The 14,744-nt window shown below is 44.3% G+C and overlaps 1 protein-coding gene across 11 annotated transcripts in view; it reads right to left on the reverse strand.

Moving 5' to 3' along the window:
• Dab1 (DAB adaptor protein 1) overlaps positions 1–14,744 on the reverse strand; it is a 1,082,808-nt gene that overhangs the window by 64,450 nt on the left and 1,003,614 nt on the right. For all 11 annotated transcript variants that reach the window (XM_063236576.1, XM_063236569.1, XM_063236573.1 and 8 more), the window contains 2 exons: positions 891–1,022; positions 168–287 (listed from right to left, as the gene is read on the reverse strand). In XM_063236576.1, the coding sequence (XP_063092646.1) occupies positions 168–287; positions 891–1,022 (252 nt within the window). The remainder of the gene's footprint in view (positions 1–167; positions 288–890; positions 1,023–14,744) is intronic.

A 14,744-nucleotide genomic window follows, 5' to 3' on the forward strand; every position in this document is an offset into this window, starting at 1 on the left:
AGAGACCACTTCTGATGGCTGGCTTTGAGCGCCTGTAATTTACACAGGAACCTTTCATCTCTGTTTATTGCTGCCTGGCAGTGGGAGGAGAAGGCCATGCTGGCAGTTTTCACATCTATGTGTTTTAAGCCCCACTCTTCTGCACCAGAATAAATTCCCGGGTATACCTGGTACACAGCTTGTTCACACTGCTTATCCTTTTGTGCCTTTTTCTCCAACTCTTCTCTTTGCTTCAGTTCATAGATGAGTTGAAAGAGATCTCTCAAGTCCAGAATAACAGGTTCAGCCTGGAGTAAAAGGTGTAAGGTGCATTAATAAGGGAATGATGTTGAGTGGCAGCCATCAATTTTTGTTTTTGTGGCTACAACCCACAGCTTTTCCTTTTTCTATTAAACTGAAAGCATTCCATTCTTAATTAATTCTACCTTGTTTATATTGGTTTAGCAAATTGCATCTAGGCTAAAGTTCATTTCTTCAACTAATTATATTTGCAAATTCATAATAATCACAAGCATAAAAGGCAATGCTTTTATTTATTAGTGATTTCGAATAAAATAAAATTAGGGCAGGCTTTATGCAAAGCAGCTATTTGTTATCTCTTATTTTCTTTTTAAATGAGGCTATGAACACAAGGAAACATTACATATATGCCTCTATCTAGCTTAATCAGGAAGAAAAATAATTAATCATTAGGAAATGCCCATTATGAAAAAGCTACAACAAAAATCCCAAACCGAGGGATTTGAACACATTTGCTTGCTTCAAAGCCATTTATCTTTTCTAGGCAGAAAGTTGAGTGCCTGCTTCTGGTGGTGACACTTGGTCACACCTCAGGGCAGGCTTCTGAGAGCCCCGAGGAGATGCCTACCGGGGACAAGAGGCATACGTACCGCTTGAGCTGTTTTTATGGCCACAAATCTGTGATTCCCTTCCTTCCCACAAACGTATCCGAAGGCCCGGTGATCTGTGATGTCCTTCGCAATGTAGGAAATTTCGTGAACTGCATGATGATGCTGAAGGGCCTATCAGAGATAAAGGAAGAGCACATTTCAGAACTTTCTGTTTGAGCTGTTGATCAATAAGAGATGTGCTTCAGCTATGTGTGAACAAGCCCACGGGGCTTTGGAAAAGCTGTTTGGTCCAGATGGAAGAAAAATGAGCTGTGCCTGCCCTTGAGAAATGGAGGCTTCCCTCCAGGGCTTTAAGGTTGTGACCAGAAAGAGCACCATGACTGCTCATATGCAGAGTGAGCATCTGTGGGAAGGGCTTAGTTCCTCTTGCCAGACTAGAGAGAGTAAGTGAGCCAGCGTGGGTGTTTGGCTGTCTTCCTAACACAGCTCAGCCCAGTCTTTGGCTCCATAGTAAATATATGCATGTATCCATCATGCTGTGCTAAAGGATGTGCCCTGAACAACTCCAGAGGGTGCCACTAGCACTGTTGGTATGAACTCTGCATGGTTACTGGACTTTCCCAGAAGCCAGTGAAGGAATATGTTGAAGAGCAGTTTCTCTCTGTTTTGTCCAGAGTCACCATTCAGGGTAGGTGTGGGCTTATACATATCTCTGCGGTGTGTCATAGTTTGGACTCTGTGTCTGTCTTACCTGGTGTTCTGCTTGCCCAAGTCTTCTTTTCCTTTTAATGGCTCCCTAAAATAGCACCACTATGAAACACTTTCTGCACAGGCATATTTCCAGCCCTTTTGTGTTTCTGTAGGAAGGTTAAGTGATGGATTCCTTAGCAGTTCCCTGGGCTCCTGCTTTTACAGGTCTTCCTCCTCTGATATGTCAACCGGTTGCCTGTCTGTCTACTACACCAGGTTCTGTCTTCCTGAGCTGTCATGCTAGCACCTTATACGGTGCCTGACCCACGGTTGTTAAAAGTAACCTGGGATTGATAATCAGTGATTTGAATCTTTTGAAAGACCTTTCTGATTTTATTGTGAGCTTCAACACATGTTCATCATGCTATTAGGGGATGATGATATTTATGGTGCCCTCATATTAAGCCTATTCTTAGGGATCTTCATCACAGTGTATTTTGTAAAGGTGTGGAGATGCATCTTGCATGCATGTGGTATGTTCAAAGTCCTTCTAAAGAGCCTTTTAATTACATTGGGCATCGAGAGGCTTGAATTCCATCTCCTTTTTGAACAAAAACTCCCACTGCACCTCTTGGGATCTCATTTCACTCCTCTAACAAATGAAAGGTACACATCAGTAATCGTAGCTCTCTGAGTGGTGGAGGCAGGAGCACTCCAAATTTGAGCCCAATCTGGGCAACTCAGTAAGATCCTGTCTCAAAATAAGAGCCGTAGCTGAGTGAAAAGGTCACAGGTTCATTCCCCAGTACTAACCTTAAAAATAAAACAAAATAAACAGACAAATAAAAAATTGAAACAAAACAGAACACCCCACCCAGGATCTACAAGGGCCACTAAAAGCAATAGAAAGAGGATCCAATCAAATTTTAAAATGCCAGAAAACAGAAACTATTATTGAAAATGAGTTTACTTAGTATTATAAGTACTTATTATATTCCTTAGCTCACACTTGGGCAATTAGTTATGATTTACCTACTCCAATAGGGAAATGAATCAATTTTTCAGGTATACAAAATCTTTTCTTTTACCAAGTCCAATGAGAGAGAGAGAAATACCACACAGGGGCAGTCAGTCAAGAGGATATAGGAACCACCAGAGCAGAAATCTCTGGGGTCTGCTTCCGTCTCCCCAGATCTATAAGCCACTAGGACTTCCCATCTCAAAGCCAGCCCCCCACACTGTGGACCTCAGGCTCTCACAGGTTCTAGACCAAGAACTTCCTGAAATGCCCATGCTTCAGCCCAGCGCATCTTATCAGACCTCTGCCAGGTCAGTCCTCCTCTACTGCATCCTTGCTTTGGTACTCAGGGTCTGACACCACACATTCTGACTGCTCTTAAAACTCACCCCTTGACTTCACCTCATCCACACCACGCACTGTCCCCTGGACATGGCGTGGGACACTGGTGTCATTGCCAGTCAGCTTATCCTTCAAGTAGAGTAAGACAACTCTATATTTTGAATGGTTTTTGTTACAAATAAAGTTGAAAGAGGAAGTATTTTTGAGTAAGTAGGAATGGTTTATTTTTATTTTTTCATTAATGTATTTATTTATTTTACTTTTTGTACTGGGGATTGAACTCACGTCCTTGCCCTTGCCAGGCAGATGCGGTGCTGCTGAGCTATATCCTCAGCCTTTTTTTTCAGTATTATTATTAGTAGTAGTACCAGGGATTGAGCTCATGACCTGTTTTTGCTTTTTCAAGAGGACTTATTTGGCTAGCAGAGGAAAACTGCTCCAAGAGTAGTAGCTTTTTCATGGTGCTGATGATGTAAAATTGATGAGATTTATATTCACACAACACAGGCACTGATTTCTAAGCTTTTGTGAGCTAGGATGGTATGTAGCAGGGGAAAGGAAAGACAAAGATGTGCTTTGCCTCTCCTCTTGTCCTGAAACTCTCTCTGCATGTAACGTGAAACGTGTTCCACGTTGCCTATAAAATTCGAGTTTGACAACAGTGCCTTATTGATTGCCAGCCGGAATATTGCTCTAAAATTAAGCTGCGATTAGAAGTCTTCCTGGTGGAATTAGATTTGGAGATGATTGAGCAATGGTAAAATATCACCTACCATGCAAGACAGCAGATGGGGATGTTTTATCTGGGAATCCTCATTAAGTGTTTTTAAACTAAAACATTTTTAATGCGTAGTGATGCCTAATATTGCCTTCCAAAGTATGGCTGTGTGTGCATGCATGAAAGCCATACGATATCTGTAACATTATCTTTTCCCATAGTTAATTTTATGACTTGTTAAAAAGGATTGCTCTGAAAGTGTCTCATTCAATTGGAAACTAACAGTCAGAGAGAGAATATGTTACAGCTTTCTCCCACCTTAACTGTATAGACATAATATAGATACTTGGAAATACAAATACATTAGAATTCTACTGATCTCTCACTTGTAAATTCATATACATTTTTAGCAACCTGAAGCACTATGCAAACACTTGCTCACTGAGCCTCAAAATTACCCTATGTCTTCAAGTAGATTTTATCAGCACAGTCAGAGACAGCTGGAGCTCTGGAAGGAACCATAAGTATTACATAGTTCAGTGCCTGAGTTTATTCATGAAGAAATCCAGGGCCAGAGATTGTACCAGCTGGACCTGTACCCAACCCAGACTTCATCTTTCCTACTCAGGATGATGAAGCACTGAAAAACAACAGACAGACTTAATAGAATTAATGTCTACTTTCCTTTTCACTCCTGGCTCCCTCATCCAACAATAAAAGGATGATCCTTGGAGAGAAGTAAAGAGGGAGGTGAAAAGGGGACAGAAGGGCCAGGGATGTAGCTCAGAGGCACAGTGCCTGGTATGTGAGAGGTTGTGAGTTCAGTTCCTGGAGGAGGAGGAGGAGGAGGAGGAGGAGGAAGAGGAGGAGGAGGAAAAGGAGGAGGAGGAGGAAGAAGATGAAGAAGAGGAAGAGGAAGGAGAAGAAGAAGAAGAAGAAGAAGAAGAAGAAGAAGAAGAAGAAGAAGAAGAAGAAGAAAAAGAAGAAAAAGAAGAATACCCCTACATTCCTCAAGGAAGCAAGCTCCTCCTCACCCCTTTAAATCCTGCTGATTTGGCTGAACTCAGCCCACTCCCACGGGAATGAAGAAACCGCCATGCTGCCTCCTCAGGTAGGCTCTCTCCCTCTGTGCTCTTAACAGTCTCAAGTGCCTGAGGTCATGGAGAGTCATAAGTCAGAAGGCTTGGAATACAGGTCAGCTGTGGGATCTCCAAGAAAAAAGTCAAGGCCACGTGACCTGGAAGTGCTCCTCAACTCTGAGACTCCCTACAGATCAGGCTGCACTGACCTTCTGGTTTGATTGGTTTCTGGTGAGTGGGCAAGGCCAAAAAGGTGGGGTGAGGCCCTTAGCCACAGGAGACAAGGTCCTCTTCATCTGAGCAGTGTTTCTTGGGGAGTCCTGGGCAAGGTAAGCCTTTCTGGAGGAGGGATGGGGTAGAAGAAATGCAGACTCTTCCACATTGCCTGTTAAAGATGGTATCATCTTGGGAGGGCTTAGTCTAGATAGTAAAGTACTATTCTAGATCAGAGCAGGTATTTGGTCTTAAAAAAACAGAGCTTTCCAGAACATCCTGGTTTTCTCTGCAGAAAATTCCTCCTTGTTTAGTGCTTCATTACACATAAGCACTCTCTATACGGAAGTATTTCACTTTAGTGTCTCAAAGTCCAGCACCAACATCTGCTCATACAGGAAGCCTTCCCTGGCTCCCCTTCCCTCGGTCATGTCACACTGCATTTATCTTTCCCTTCAGAAAGCTTTGCACTTCTTGATTCTGTTTCATATTTACCCATTAATTTAGTTATTCATGCCACACGTATTTATTGATTGCCAGATATGTTCCAGGTCTCATGCTACATGCCACATCTATCCAGCCAATTAAAACATGATCCCTTCCTGAAGAAGCTCACACTTTTATAGGACAGGCAGACAAAGAAACTGACACCCAGAATAATCACCATCACATAGGGCAGCCATCACATAGGGCAAGCTTTCCATTAAAGTGTGCCCAGCATGGTTGCACAGGCTGGTAACAGGAGTGAGCGAAGGACAGAAGAGCTGACTCGATCAAGGAGGTGACTTTGAGTTGAGTCTTGAATCATAAATGGGTGGGAAAGAAAAAAGGAGGAAAGGAGATTGTAGGTAGAATACAGAGCATGCAGAGGCATGGAGGGCCTGAACACCGGCCAGGGGAAGAGCTCTCTGCACATGGCTTCTCAGCTTTGGAAACATTAGAGCTTTTAGACAAAGGGCTGTGTCTGGTCTCCTCACTGGACCCAACTCCTAATGCTGTTCATTCTGAGTAATAAGCGACACATGATGACCACTGAAGGCAAGCAGGAAGCGAGGGAAGGAGGGAGGGGAGGGAAGGTCTGCAGTATGTAAGCAAGGAGAGAAGGAAGAGCCAAGCCATCTAAGGGTGAGTGCTGCTCCAGACAGCCCTGAATGAAGGGTGGGTCAATCCGTGGCGTTACCCACAGGATTCGTTCTGTGAACAGAGGGCTTCTTATCTGATCATCATTAAACCTTTTTTCTTTGCATTTCCATGAGCCATTTACCAATGTTTAAATGAAGTATCAAATTGTTTGGAGGGTTACTGTCTGACAGAATAAATTACAGAGAAGACTTAATTTGTAGTATGGTTCAATACAGCCAATTAGATACAGTATGGATTAGAAAGTCATCTGCTGCAGACTTTACATTAGCTATTTTTAAAGAATAAATTCTACCCTGCTTAGCCTTCACATGATTATTGTGTGAGAGAGAGAGTACATGCTTTCCCAAGGCAATACTATTCACAGGAATAAAACACACCAGGACGCCACCAAGTTAAAAAACAAAACACAACAACAAAAAAGCAAATAAATAGACACAAGATAAAAATAGACATGTAAAAAAGACACCATTTCACACTCCAAGCAATTACAGTAGTTAAGCCTTCACAAGACAAAGGGAGGCCAGTCTCATTATGAAGGCCTTTCTCTTTCCTAGCATATTTTTGGAAGCATTTGCCTCCGCAGTGCCAGCAAGACTGGTGGCCACCTCTGCACTGGTCCCCATGAGCCCTGAAAGGAATAGGTCAGAGGAATTTGGTTCCTCACTGGCATCCTGAAATCTTCTAGGCCTTACACATGGATGAGATCAAATTTCTAAATAACCTCATCTCCAGATAAAGATGCAGCCCGATAAAGGACAAGATAAAGATTCTAGAGTCAAACAGAATTATCAGTTCCAAATCGAGGTCTACCCCTTGCCGCATGAAGCTTCGAGCAGAGTGTCACCCTGACCTTTGCAGACTTCTTTTCTCCTCTTGTGTAATAAAGAACCACACGGACTCCATAATGTTGGAAATACTAAAATGATTCCAATCAAACATATCAGAGAGAAAAAAGATGCCATTTTCTGTATGAAACTGAAATAAGAAAAAAACACAGTGTATGGCACCGACACACATGTGGGAAACACACTGCACTTCCCTGGCCCTGGTCTGCCACCTGTGACACAGAGTGGCAGAGTGGCAAAGATTAAGAAATCAGTCATACACACACACTATATGGTCCAGGGCAAGACACATGGAGAGGGCTGGGATGTGTCAGCTGGCATGCACACTCATCAGAAGTGTGATTTTGTGTGGCTCCTGTGGAGGGCTGCCTGACGGAATGTCTCACAGCCTCAAACACATGCATAAACTGACCATATGACTCCTCTTGTAGGGACTTGATTACCTAGAAACAATGTCACATGTAGATAAAGACTTCAAAGCAACACACTCTCTTTGGTGCTGCTACAGCAGTGAGAAATAAGAAATGTTCAAGCTGTGATCACTGGATGACAAGTTGAAGGAAATTATTTAGCTACACAATGAAATAATATGCAGCATGGAAAAATCACCTTGTAGAAATAGAGTTTGGGTTTTTTTGTTTTTGTTTTTGTTTTTGCTAGGGACGTAAATTTGTAACATCCTGTTGAATGAGAGAAAGTATCTCATGAAACAATATAGTTAATAGGATCCTGTTTTGCAAATCTCTACCTGTATAAGAAATGTGCAAGTCCCTTAATACAATCTTAACAGTGGTTCTGTTTGTAATGGTAAAATTAAAAAATCTGTGATTTAAAAAATCTTACTTTTGGCTATTCATAATAATTTCTGTTACAATAAATATTTCCTATAGAAAGAAAGACATAAAATGCTTTTTTCTCTATTTGGATTCAAGCACACAACATCATTTGTCCTCCGATGGAGTCAATGGAGTCTACCCTTGAGCCCATTTACCTCCTGCACTCTCTTCCCCTATAACCAAAGCTGGGTATTTTTACCTCCCAAATGCTTCTTGTGTCACCCATTTTTCTCCATCTCCACTGCATCAGCTTCTGCCTGAGTCTGTGCAGCAGCCTCCAGCTCCTCAGCCTCTCATCCTGGCTTCTGCTCTGTCAGTTGCACCAGGGTAAAGGGGTGAGGGAGACCTTGCTAATTCCTGCCAGGCTTTCTGGTACTCAGCCCATATCTCCCCAGAGCCCTCTGGACACAGAGCAAATCTTCACAGGCATGCACAGCCTGCTGTGTGACCCCCCAGCTGCCCAGGGGCTCTGGCCAGAGTCCTTCCCACCTAATGCCACCCTGGCTGCTTTTATGCCCCTGAAGTACACTGTGCTCCAGCCTCAGTGTATGCACACACTGTGCTGCCTGCATCAAAAGCTCAACTCCTTCCTGCTTAGACCTCAGGGCAGGGGTTGCCTCTTGGAAGCTTTCCCAGGAGAGCCCACACTCCTGTGATACCTCTCATGCTTTCCCACTGGGCTGGGTGGGGACTCCTGGGTTTGCCACTGTGAGTCCAGCACCATGATGATCGGTACCTGTCAGCACCAGTAGTTCCAGACAGGCTTCGACCATGCTGTTTTCCTCATCTTCTATTCTGAGCATCGAGCACAGCGACTGATACATGGGATTTAGTACAAACACTCTTGTATGGACGTATACAAAATGCACAGTTCTGCATTTTAATCATTTCAGTATAAAATTCTGTGCTATGAGGCCTATTCACATTTCCTGTATCGATCACAGCCATCCAATCTCCAGGATTTTTTGCCTTCCAGGCAGACACACTGTACCATTAAATAATAACTCCCGTCCCCTCTCCTCCACTCCTGACAACCACCTTTCTACTTCCTGTGTCTATGAATCTGATGGGAAACCTTTTTCATTAAGGTGAATGAATCTGCCAGCCAGACCCTGGGTTCCAGTCTGTTCCCGACCCCTGCCCTCCCCACCTCACTGCAGTAATTAAAATGACTTGGTGGCATTCAGTACCTACATACTTTGTCAGAGCTCTACAGTTCTTTAGCATCTTTTAAAATTTCATAACAAGCCAATTAGCTCTAGATGACAGCTTCTTAGTATCTCTTTAAGCATATGTCCTAAACACACACACCTGGGAAACTAGACCGGTAATTTGGGCTTTGATTTGTTTAACAGGCAAAGTGGGGCTAGGTGTGCTTAATCAGTCAGCACATGGAAGCAGGTTTCTGTTTGGAAGTAAAAAAGCCTCTTGAACAGGGAGACTGGCTTCAGTATTAGATCCTAACCCTGGGGTTTGGCCAAAAGCCTAAACTCCAGGAGTAAGGGCATGCTACTGTACAATCACAGTTGACACAGGCCAGACGGGCTGTCCTCTCCACACAACTCTTTCTCAGCCCCACAGAACACCAGGCACTGGAGATCTTTAGCTGGGTGGGACCTGTCCTGGCCTCTGCACCAGCAAGGGGCATGGGAGGGAGGGAAGGAAGGAGGGAGAAACAAAGAGAAAGAGACAGAGAGAGAGAGAGAGAGAGAGAGAGAGAGAGAGAGAGAGAGAGAGAGAGACAGGGACAGAGAGACAGAGAGACAAAGAGTCAGAGACAGAGACAGAGAGACAGAGACAGAGAGACAGAGAGACAGAGACAGAGACAGAGGGACAGAGACAGAGACAGAGTGTTAGTTTTGCTTGCTAACTAGTCAACATAGTGTGTAAACTCTGCAAACCTATCCCTATTTCCAGAGGCATGTAGTGTGACGGCAGATTCTGAATCATTCCATGCCTTTGTGGTCATGGGCAAAGCACTTTATCTCACCAAGAGTGGTTTCTTTATGCATAGAATAGAGATGACCCCCCCCTCCTTCCTATGGGGAGGGGGGACTATTCGCTCTGGCTCACAGAATATCTGGCTCTTAACTTTTGGATTTTTCCCCAGGTAACTGGGATTAAGATCACCAATCTAATGACTACGTTACATATTGACATTGCACTGTCTTCAAGGCTTAGGTGAAGCCCTCCTTGGAACTAATCTGGAAATGGCCAAAAGGTGGTGAAAAAGAACTACTGGGAAATACAGATAAAAAGGAGAGAGCTAGAAGTCATGTTTCAGACTTTATGATGGCATCGAAGGGTCTGGATCCTTGCATTCCTGGAGATGGAACTCCGTGAGTTTTAGTTACATTGGTCGGTAAACTCCTCATGCTGCCTAACTCTTCACTGGGTATGTTTTCCATTACGCACAGCCAAAGGACAATGCCAAGATCACCACCCCTGTCAGGAAAGGAAATGAGCTAAGACGTAGGCCAGGTCCCCTGGGCTTTCTGCATCTCAATGACATCAGCTGTACACCTGGGTTGTGGTTGGCCGTGACTAAGAGGAGAAATGTAATTTTTGAAGTAGCTAATACAAAATATATTATTAAAAAGCAGAATGTTCAGCAAAGGAAAAACAGATCACAAATATTTTTAAAAGTTAAGAAATAATGCTACAATGTTAAATTTGAATTGAAAATATCAACATAGACTCAAGGTTTTAAAAAATGTACACCTATCACCGTTCTCTGACAGAGCCCAAAGGCAATGGAAGGCCAGGAGCTACGAGCAGAATTAGCAGCCATCTGTCTACCTCCTGGTCTCCCAGAGCAGAGTGGTGTGAGGTGGTTCCACTGCTGGTGAAGCTGTGGCACGCAAGCCAGAGGGCTGCTGGTGTCACTGAAGGTTCTAAGAGGTTTGCCATCACTGTTGAGACTATTCAAAGAGAGAGTTCAAAAAGCAAACATGACCAAAGGTTAAGTTTTAGATTATCCTTTGAATGTTTTTGTTTGAATATTTTCATGATAACGAGTTAGAAAAAAAATAAACCTTAGCATGCTCCTTTATCTGCACTCCCTCTCTTTCTTTCTGAGGACAGGAGAAACCAAGTCACAGAACATTTCAGGGACTTCATCAAAAGGGGGCTGCTGACAAAGCCCTGTATCACATCCACTTCAGGCAATCACTGTTCCAAAATATACGGGGTCCTCAGGAAGCCAGCACAAGTCCCTGACTTATGATCACTAAATTTCAAACACCCGCAAGTACGCTCTGTAAGATTCACTGTGTCAGCTACAGCATGAAGGACTCCTACTGTGAATGTTCTCCCGGCACGGAACTGGTTCGGAAGTGGGGACCTGCTATATGTACGATGCATACAAGTGCATAGTCAGAGTTTCCCAGTTTTGTTTATTTTTTCTTGGGCTCCCACTGTCAGCATAAACACTTGTCATCCAGTATTGCACCTTGTATTTATGACAAGAGTTTTTAAAGTACAGGTTGAATAAATATGGAAACAACCTATACTCCTGGAATATCTGAGGTGGGGGGGGTCCCAAACTTTAAAGATTCTCTGAATATGCATAAGGATTCAGAGTTTATTTTCATTATATTTTAAAAGGTATCTACAATGGTCATTCTTACTCCATGCTATGCATTATGTTAGCTTCTCTACACAAAAACCCTCACTCATTCACTCACAAACCTTACCAATTATCACTGCTATTTTTAATGCCCAGTAAAGTCAGATACAGAAAAGTTAAATGACTTGTCCCAGACAACACAGCTGATAAGGTAGGCCCTGGTTTGCTGCCCTGTATAGCTGGTTCTAAACATGGTCAGTGGTGATGAAGCGATGGCACGCGTGCCACAGGGGGCTGCTGGTATCACTGAGACTTCTAAAAGGTTCGCCATCACTGCGTCTAGGCAGTTTCCTCCCATTAGAAAACAGTGCTGCATGCACTTGAATGGCCTATATTTTCATGCTCCTAAAATTCTTATTTTTATTTCTGTTTCTTTCTGCATGAAGAACCCTAATAACCATTGTAGGTTTTCAGCAATGTAACCAATGATTTCAACATGTTAGCTCATGGTGTAAGATTATTACAGCAAGTAGGTAAATGAGTGTGGTTGAATGGCAATGAAACAGCATGTTTTGCCACAAGTCACTGCAGAAACGAGGTCATTATATTTAATGGAAAATTACTTCTTGTGTTATAACCAGTTTGGAATTAACCTCTGCTTTGGTCACAATGAAGCCTTGCATGGCAGATAGAAACTTAGAGGAAAGTGAACTGACTACCGTGCAGCCATCTGAATGAATTCTGGATTGGGGCGAGAAGGCTGGAATCCCAGCCCTCTAACTTCCTTCATAAAATGAGGCTGTGACTCACAATGACTTCTATCATCCAAGTTACTGAGACACTAGAGTGCTGAGGAAGGACGTGACTTAGAGCAGACACAAGTCGGCCTCTGGAATCCAACGTTATGTGATGCTTCTGCCACCACACACAAATGACCAACTTCTCTCAACCTCACTACCCTCATCTGTAACATCACTGACTTAGGGTGAGAATGAAGTAAGATCATGCTGGTTAGCTCCTTACTAAAAGGCAGCTTGCCTACCAGCCCGGGGAGTCTCTCATCTAAACTGGTAGCTGTTGAAGTTTATCTTATCCCCCAAGTTCATATGCTGAAGACCCAAACCTCAGAACGTGACCTTCTTGGAAACAGAGCCACTGTGGATACAGGAGTTACCGTGAGGTCACACCGAAGTAGAGTGGGCTCTGACCCAGCATGGCCCATGTCCCTGTAAAGGGGGAAATTTGGGCAGAGACACATGAACACAGAAAAGGCCATAAGAGAATCGTGGAGGAGAGTATGGTCATGTGTCCACAACTCCAGGAAGGGCAACGATGGCCAACAGACCACTGGAAGGTAGGGCGAGTCACAGAAGACATCTCCCCCATAGTTTAGGGGGAGCCAGGCCCACAAGCACCTAGACTGTGACATCGAGGCTCTGGCATGTGCGACAAAGCACTTCTATTGCTTTAGCTGCCCAGTTAGTGGAACTTCGATGCAACAGCCCTGAACTCTATCTCTGGGTCCCTTATTAAAGAAATCTGCCAGACTAATTTGGCAGTGGGATAAGGGGAAAAGGAAACACACACTCAGCTAAAGCTTAGGTATCTAGTTCTATCTCTACTCCCTCAACGGGCCTCAGTTCTCCCATCTGTAAAATGAGGGGGCAGGTGAAGTTCCCTTCAGCTCTGCTCTGCCTTGTCATGCAGCATATCAACACCAGTAGCAGGTTCCTGCCACTGCCAGGCTTGCTGCTTGCATCAGAAGCTTGGAGTACAGAGCAACACTGTGCAATTTATAGCCCTATCCATCCAATTATTTCCCATTTAGTGCTACGCAGCCCTTCCCAAATACACCCCCAAACCACTGAGGTGGTAGGCTGCGCTCTTGGAGTACAAGGATCAATTGTTTCTCTTACACTAATTGGTCCCATGATTTGTTGGGCTGTTGCTTTGGAAAATGAACTGTCAGTAAAAGAAATTAGCAAGGAATCAGCCCCTCCTTTAAAAATGCACCAGACATCATTCTGTGGCATTGCCTTCAACCCATCCCAGGGTCTCAGGGGCAGAACTGAAATGGATTCATAAATTCTTATACTCGCTCCTAGCACTTTCCTTTTAGAAATGAGAAACCCGAGGGTTAAACAACTTGCCCAATCAATTTTCAATCAATGGGGAAGTTCAGAGCTGGGGCCAGAGCCCAGTGTGATGCCAGGCTCCATGCCCTTTTCCTATGGTAGGTCTCTGTCCATAGGCTGTGGTCATCAGACCCTGCCCACTAATCTACCTTCTTGCCCCCCCTTCCCTGCATAAATTTATATGTCTTTCTCAGACTCAGAGACAGCTGACCTCAGTGGGGCCAGACGTGAGAAGGAAGCATGGCTCAACCTCTGCCTCCAGATCAAATACCACAAGCTACTCGCTCCACTCCAACATGCCTGATGGTCAACTCGAATAGCGTGGTACCTACCTTGCTGCAAGGACTATCCTCCAGATGCAGTGCTGGGTCTGGGGTCAGCTGCTAAGGAAATAGCCCCCTCACACACATCTATAATTCTTCCTTCACTTGCCTTGCCTTCTCCATTTGACTGAAGACACCAGGAAAGTGATCCTGGCTCACCTCTGTAACTAGCGTAGTTTCTGGCAGTTGGGGCAGGGGCTCAGTAATGATTTTTGAGAGTGAATATATAAAATTTGTGCTCATGCATCAATGAAAGGAAGAGCAAGGTTGTAAAAGAGGCCTGAAATGACAAGGTTAGTGGGAGCTGGCTGGGGAAAAAATCAGTGGTATGCAGTGGTCAGCTTCAAGATGTTTCATTCAAAGGGACACCAAGACTCTTGGAACTGTAAACAGTGTATTATGTAGACCATAGCAGTCAATCTGGGGTCATTAGATCATAAAATGTGAGGCAGGGAGAGGCAGGAGAGGCAGGCTTTGAAGGTAAACAGGATGGCAGAGGTAGGGCCTAAGGACTTTGAAAGTTAGAAAGCTTGGGTGCTGGACACAGCTCTTTTCTAGTCCACCCTGGTGAAAATCTGTACCGAGGCTTTGCCTGCATCAGGTGCAGATGGAGGCCTCTTCCTGCAGAGGTGGACAGGGCACTGACAGCCCCACAGCACAGTGACACTGGGGAATTGCTTCCTTGGTCTTCTGCCAGTGTTAAATGCCAAGGCTATGCCCAGAGAGGTGACAGGGAAGGTGCTTCCCAGGGGGACAGAGGGTGCAGGTGAGCCTGGTTTTCCCTGCTGGACAGGAGGTCTGAGGGCCCTGGTAAGCTGCTGCTTTAGGGGCCAGGTTATAACAGCTGCACACTCAGGAATGGAGGGTGCCATGGTCATACGGGAGCTCCACTAGGAGCTTTGTTAGGGAAAGGGTTTTTTTTCTGGCCACACAGCATATACTTCTATGTTACCTTATTGTGTGCTCTCAGAGTGAGCGTGTGT

The sequence above is a fragment of the Cavia porcellus genome, unplaced genomic scaffold (assembly GCF_034190915.1).
Source record: "Cavia porcellus strain 051 isolate PalLab524CR breed Dunkin Hartley unplaced genomic scaffold, mCavPor4.1 scaffold_25, whole genome shotgun sequence".
NCBI lineage: Eukaryota > Metazoa > Chordata > Mammalia > Rodentia > Caviidae > Cavia > Cavia porcellus.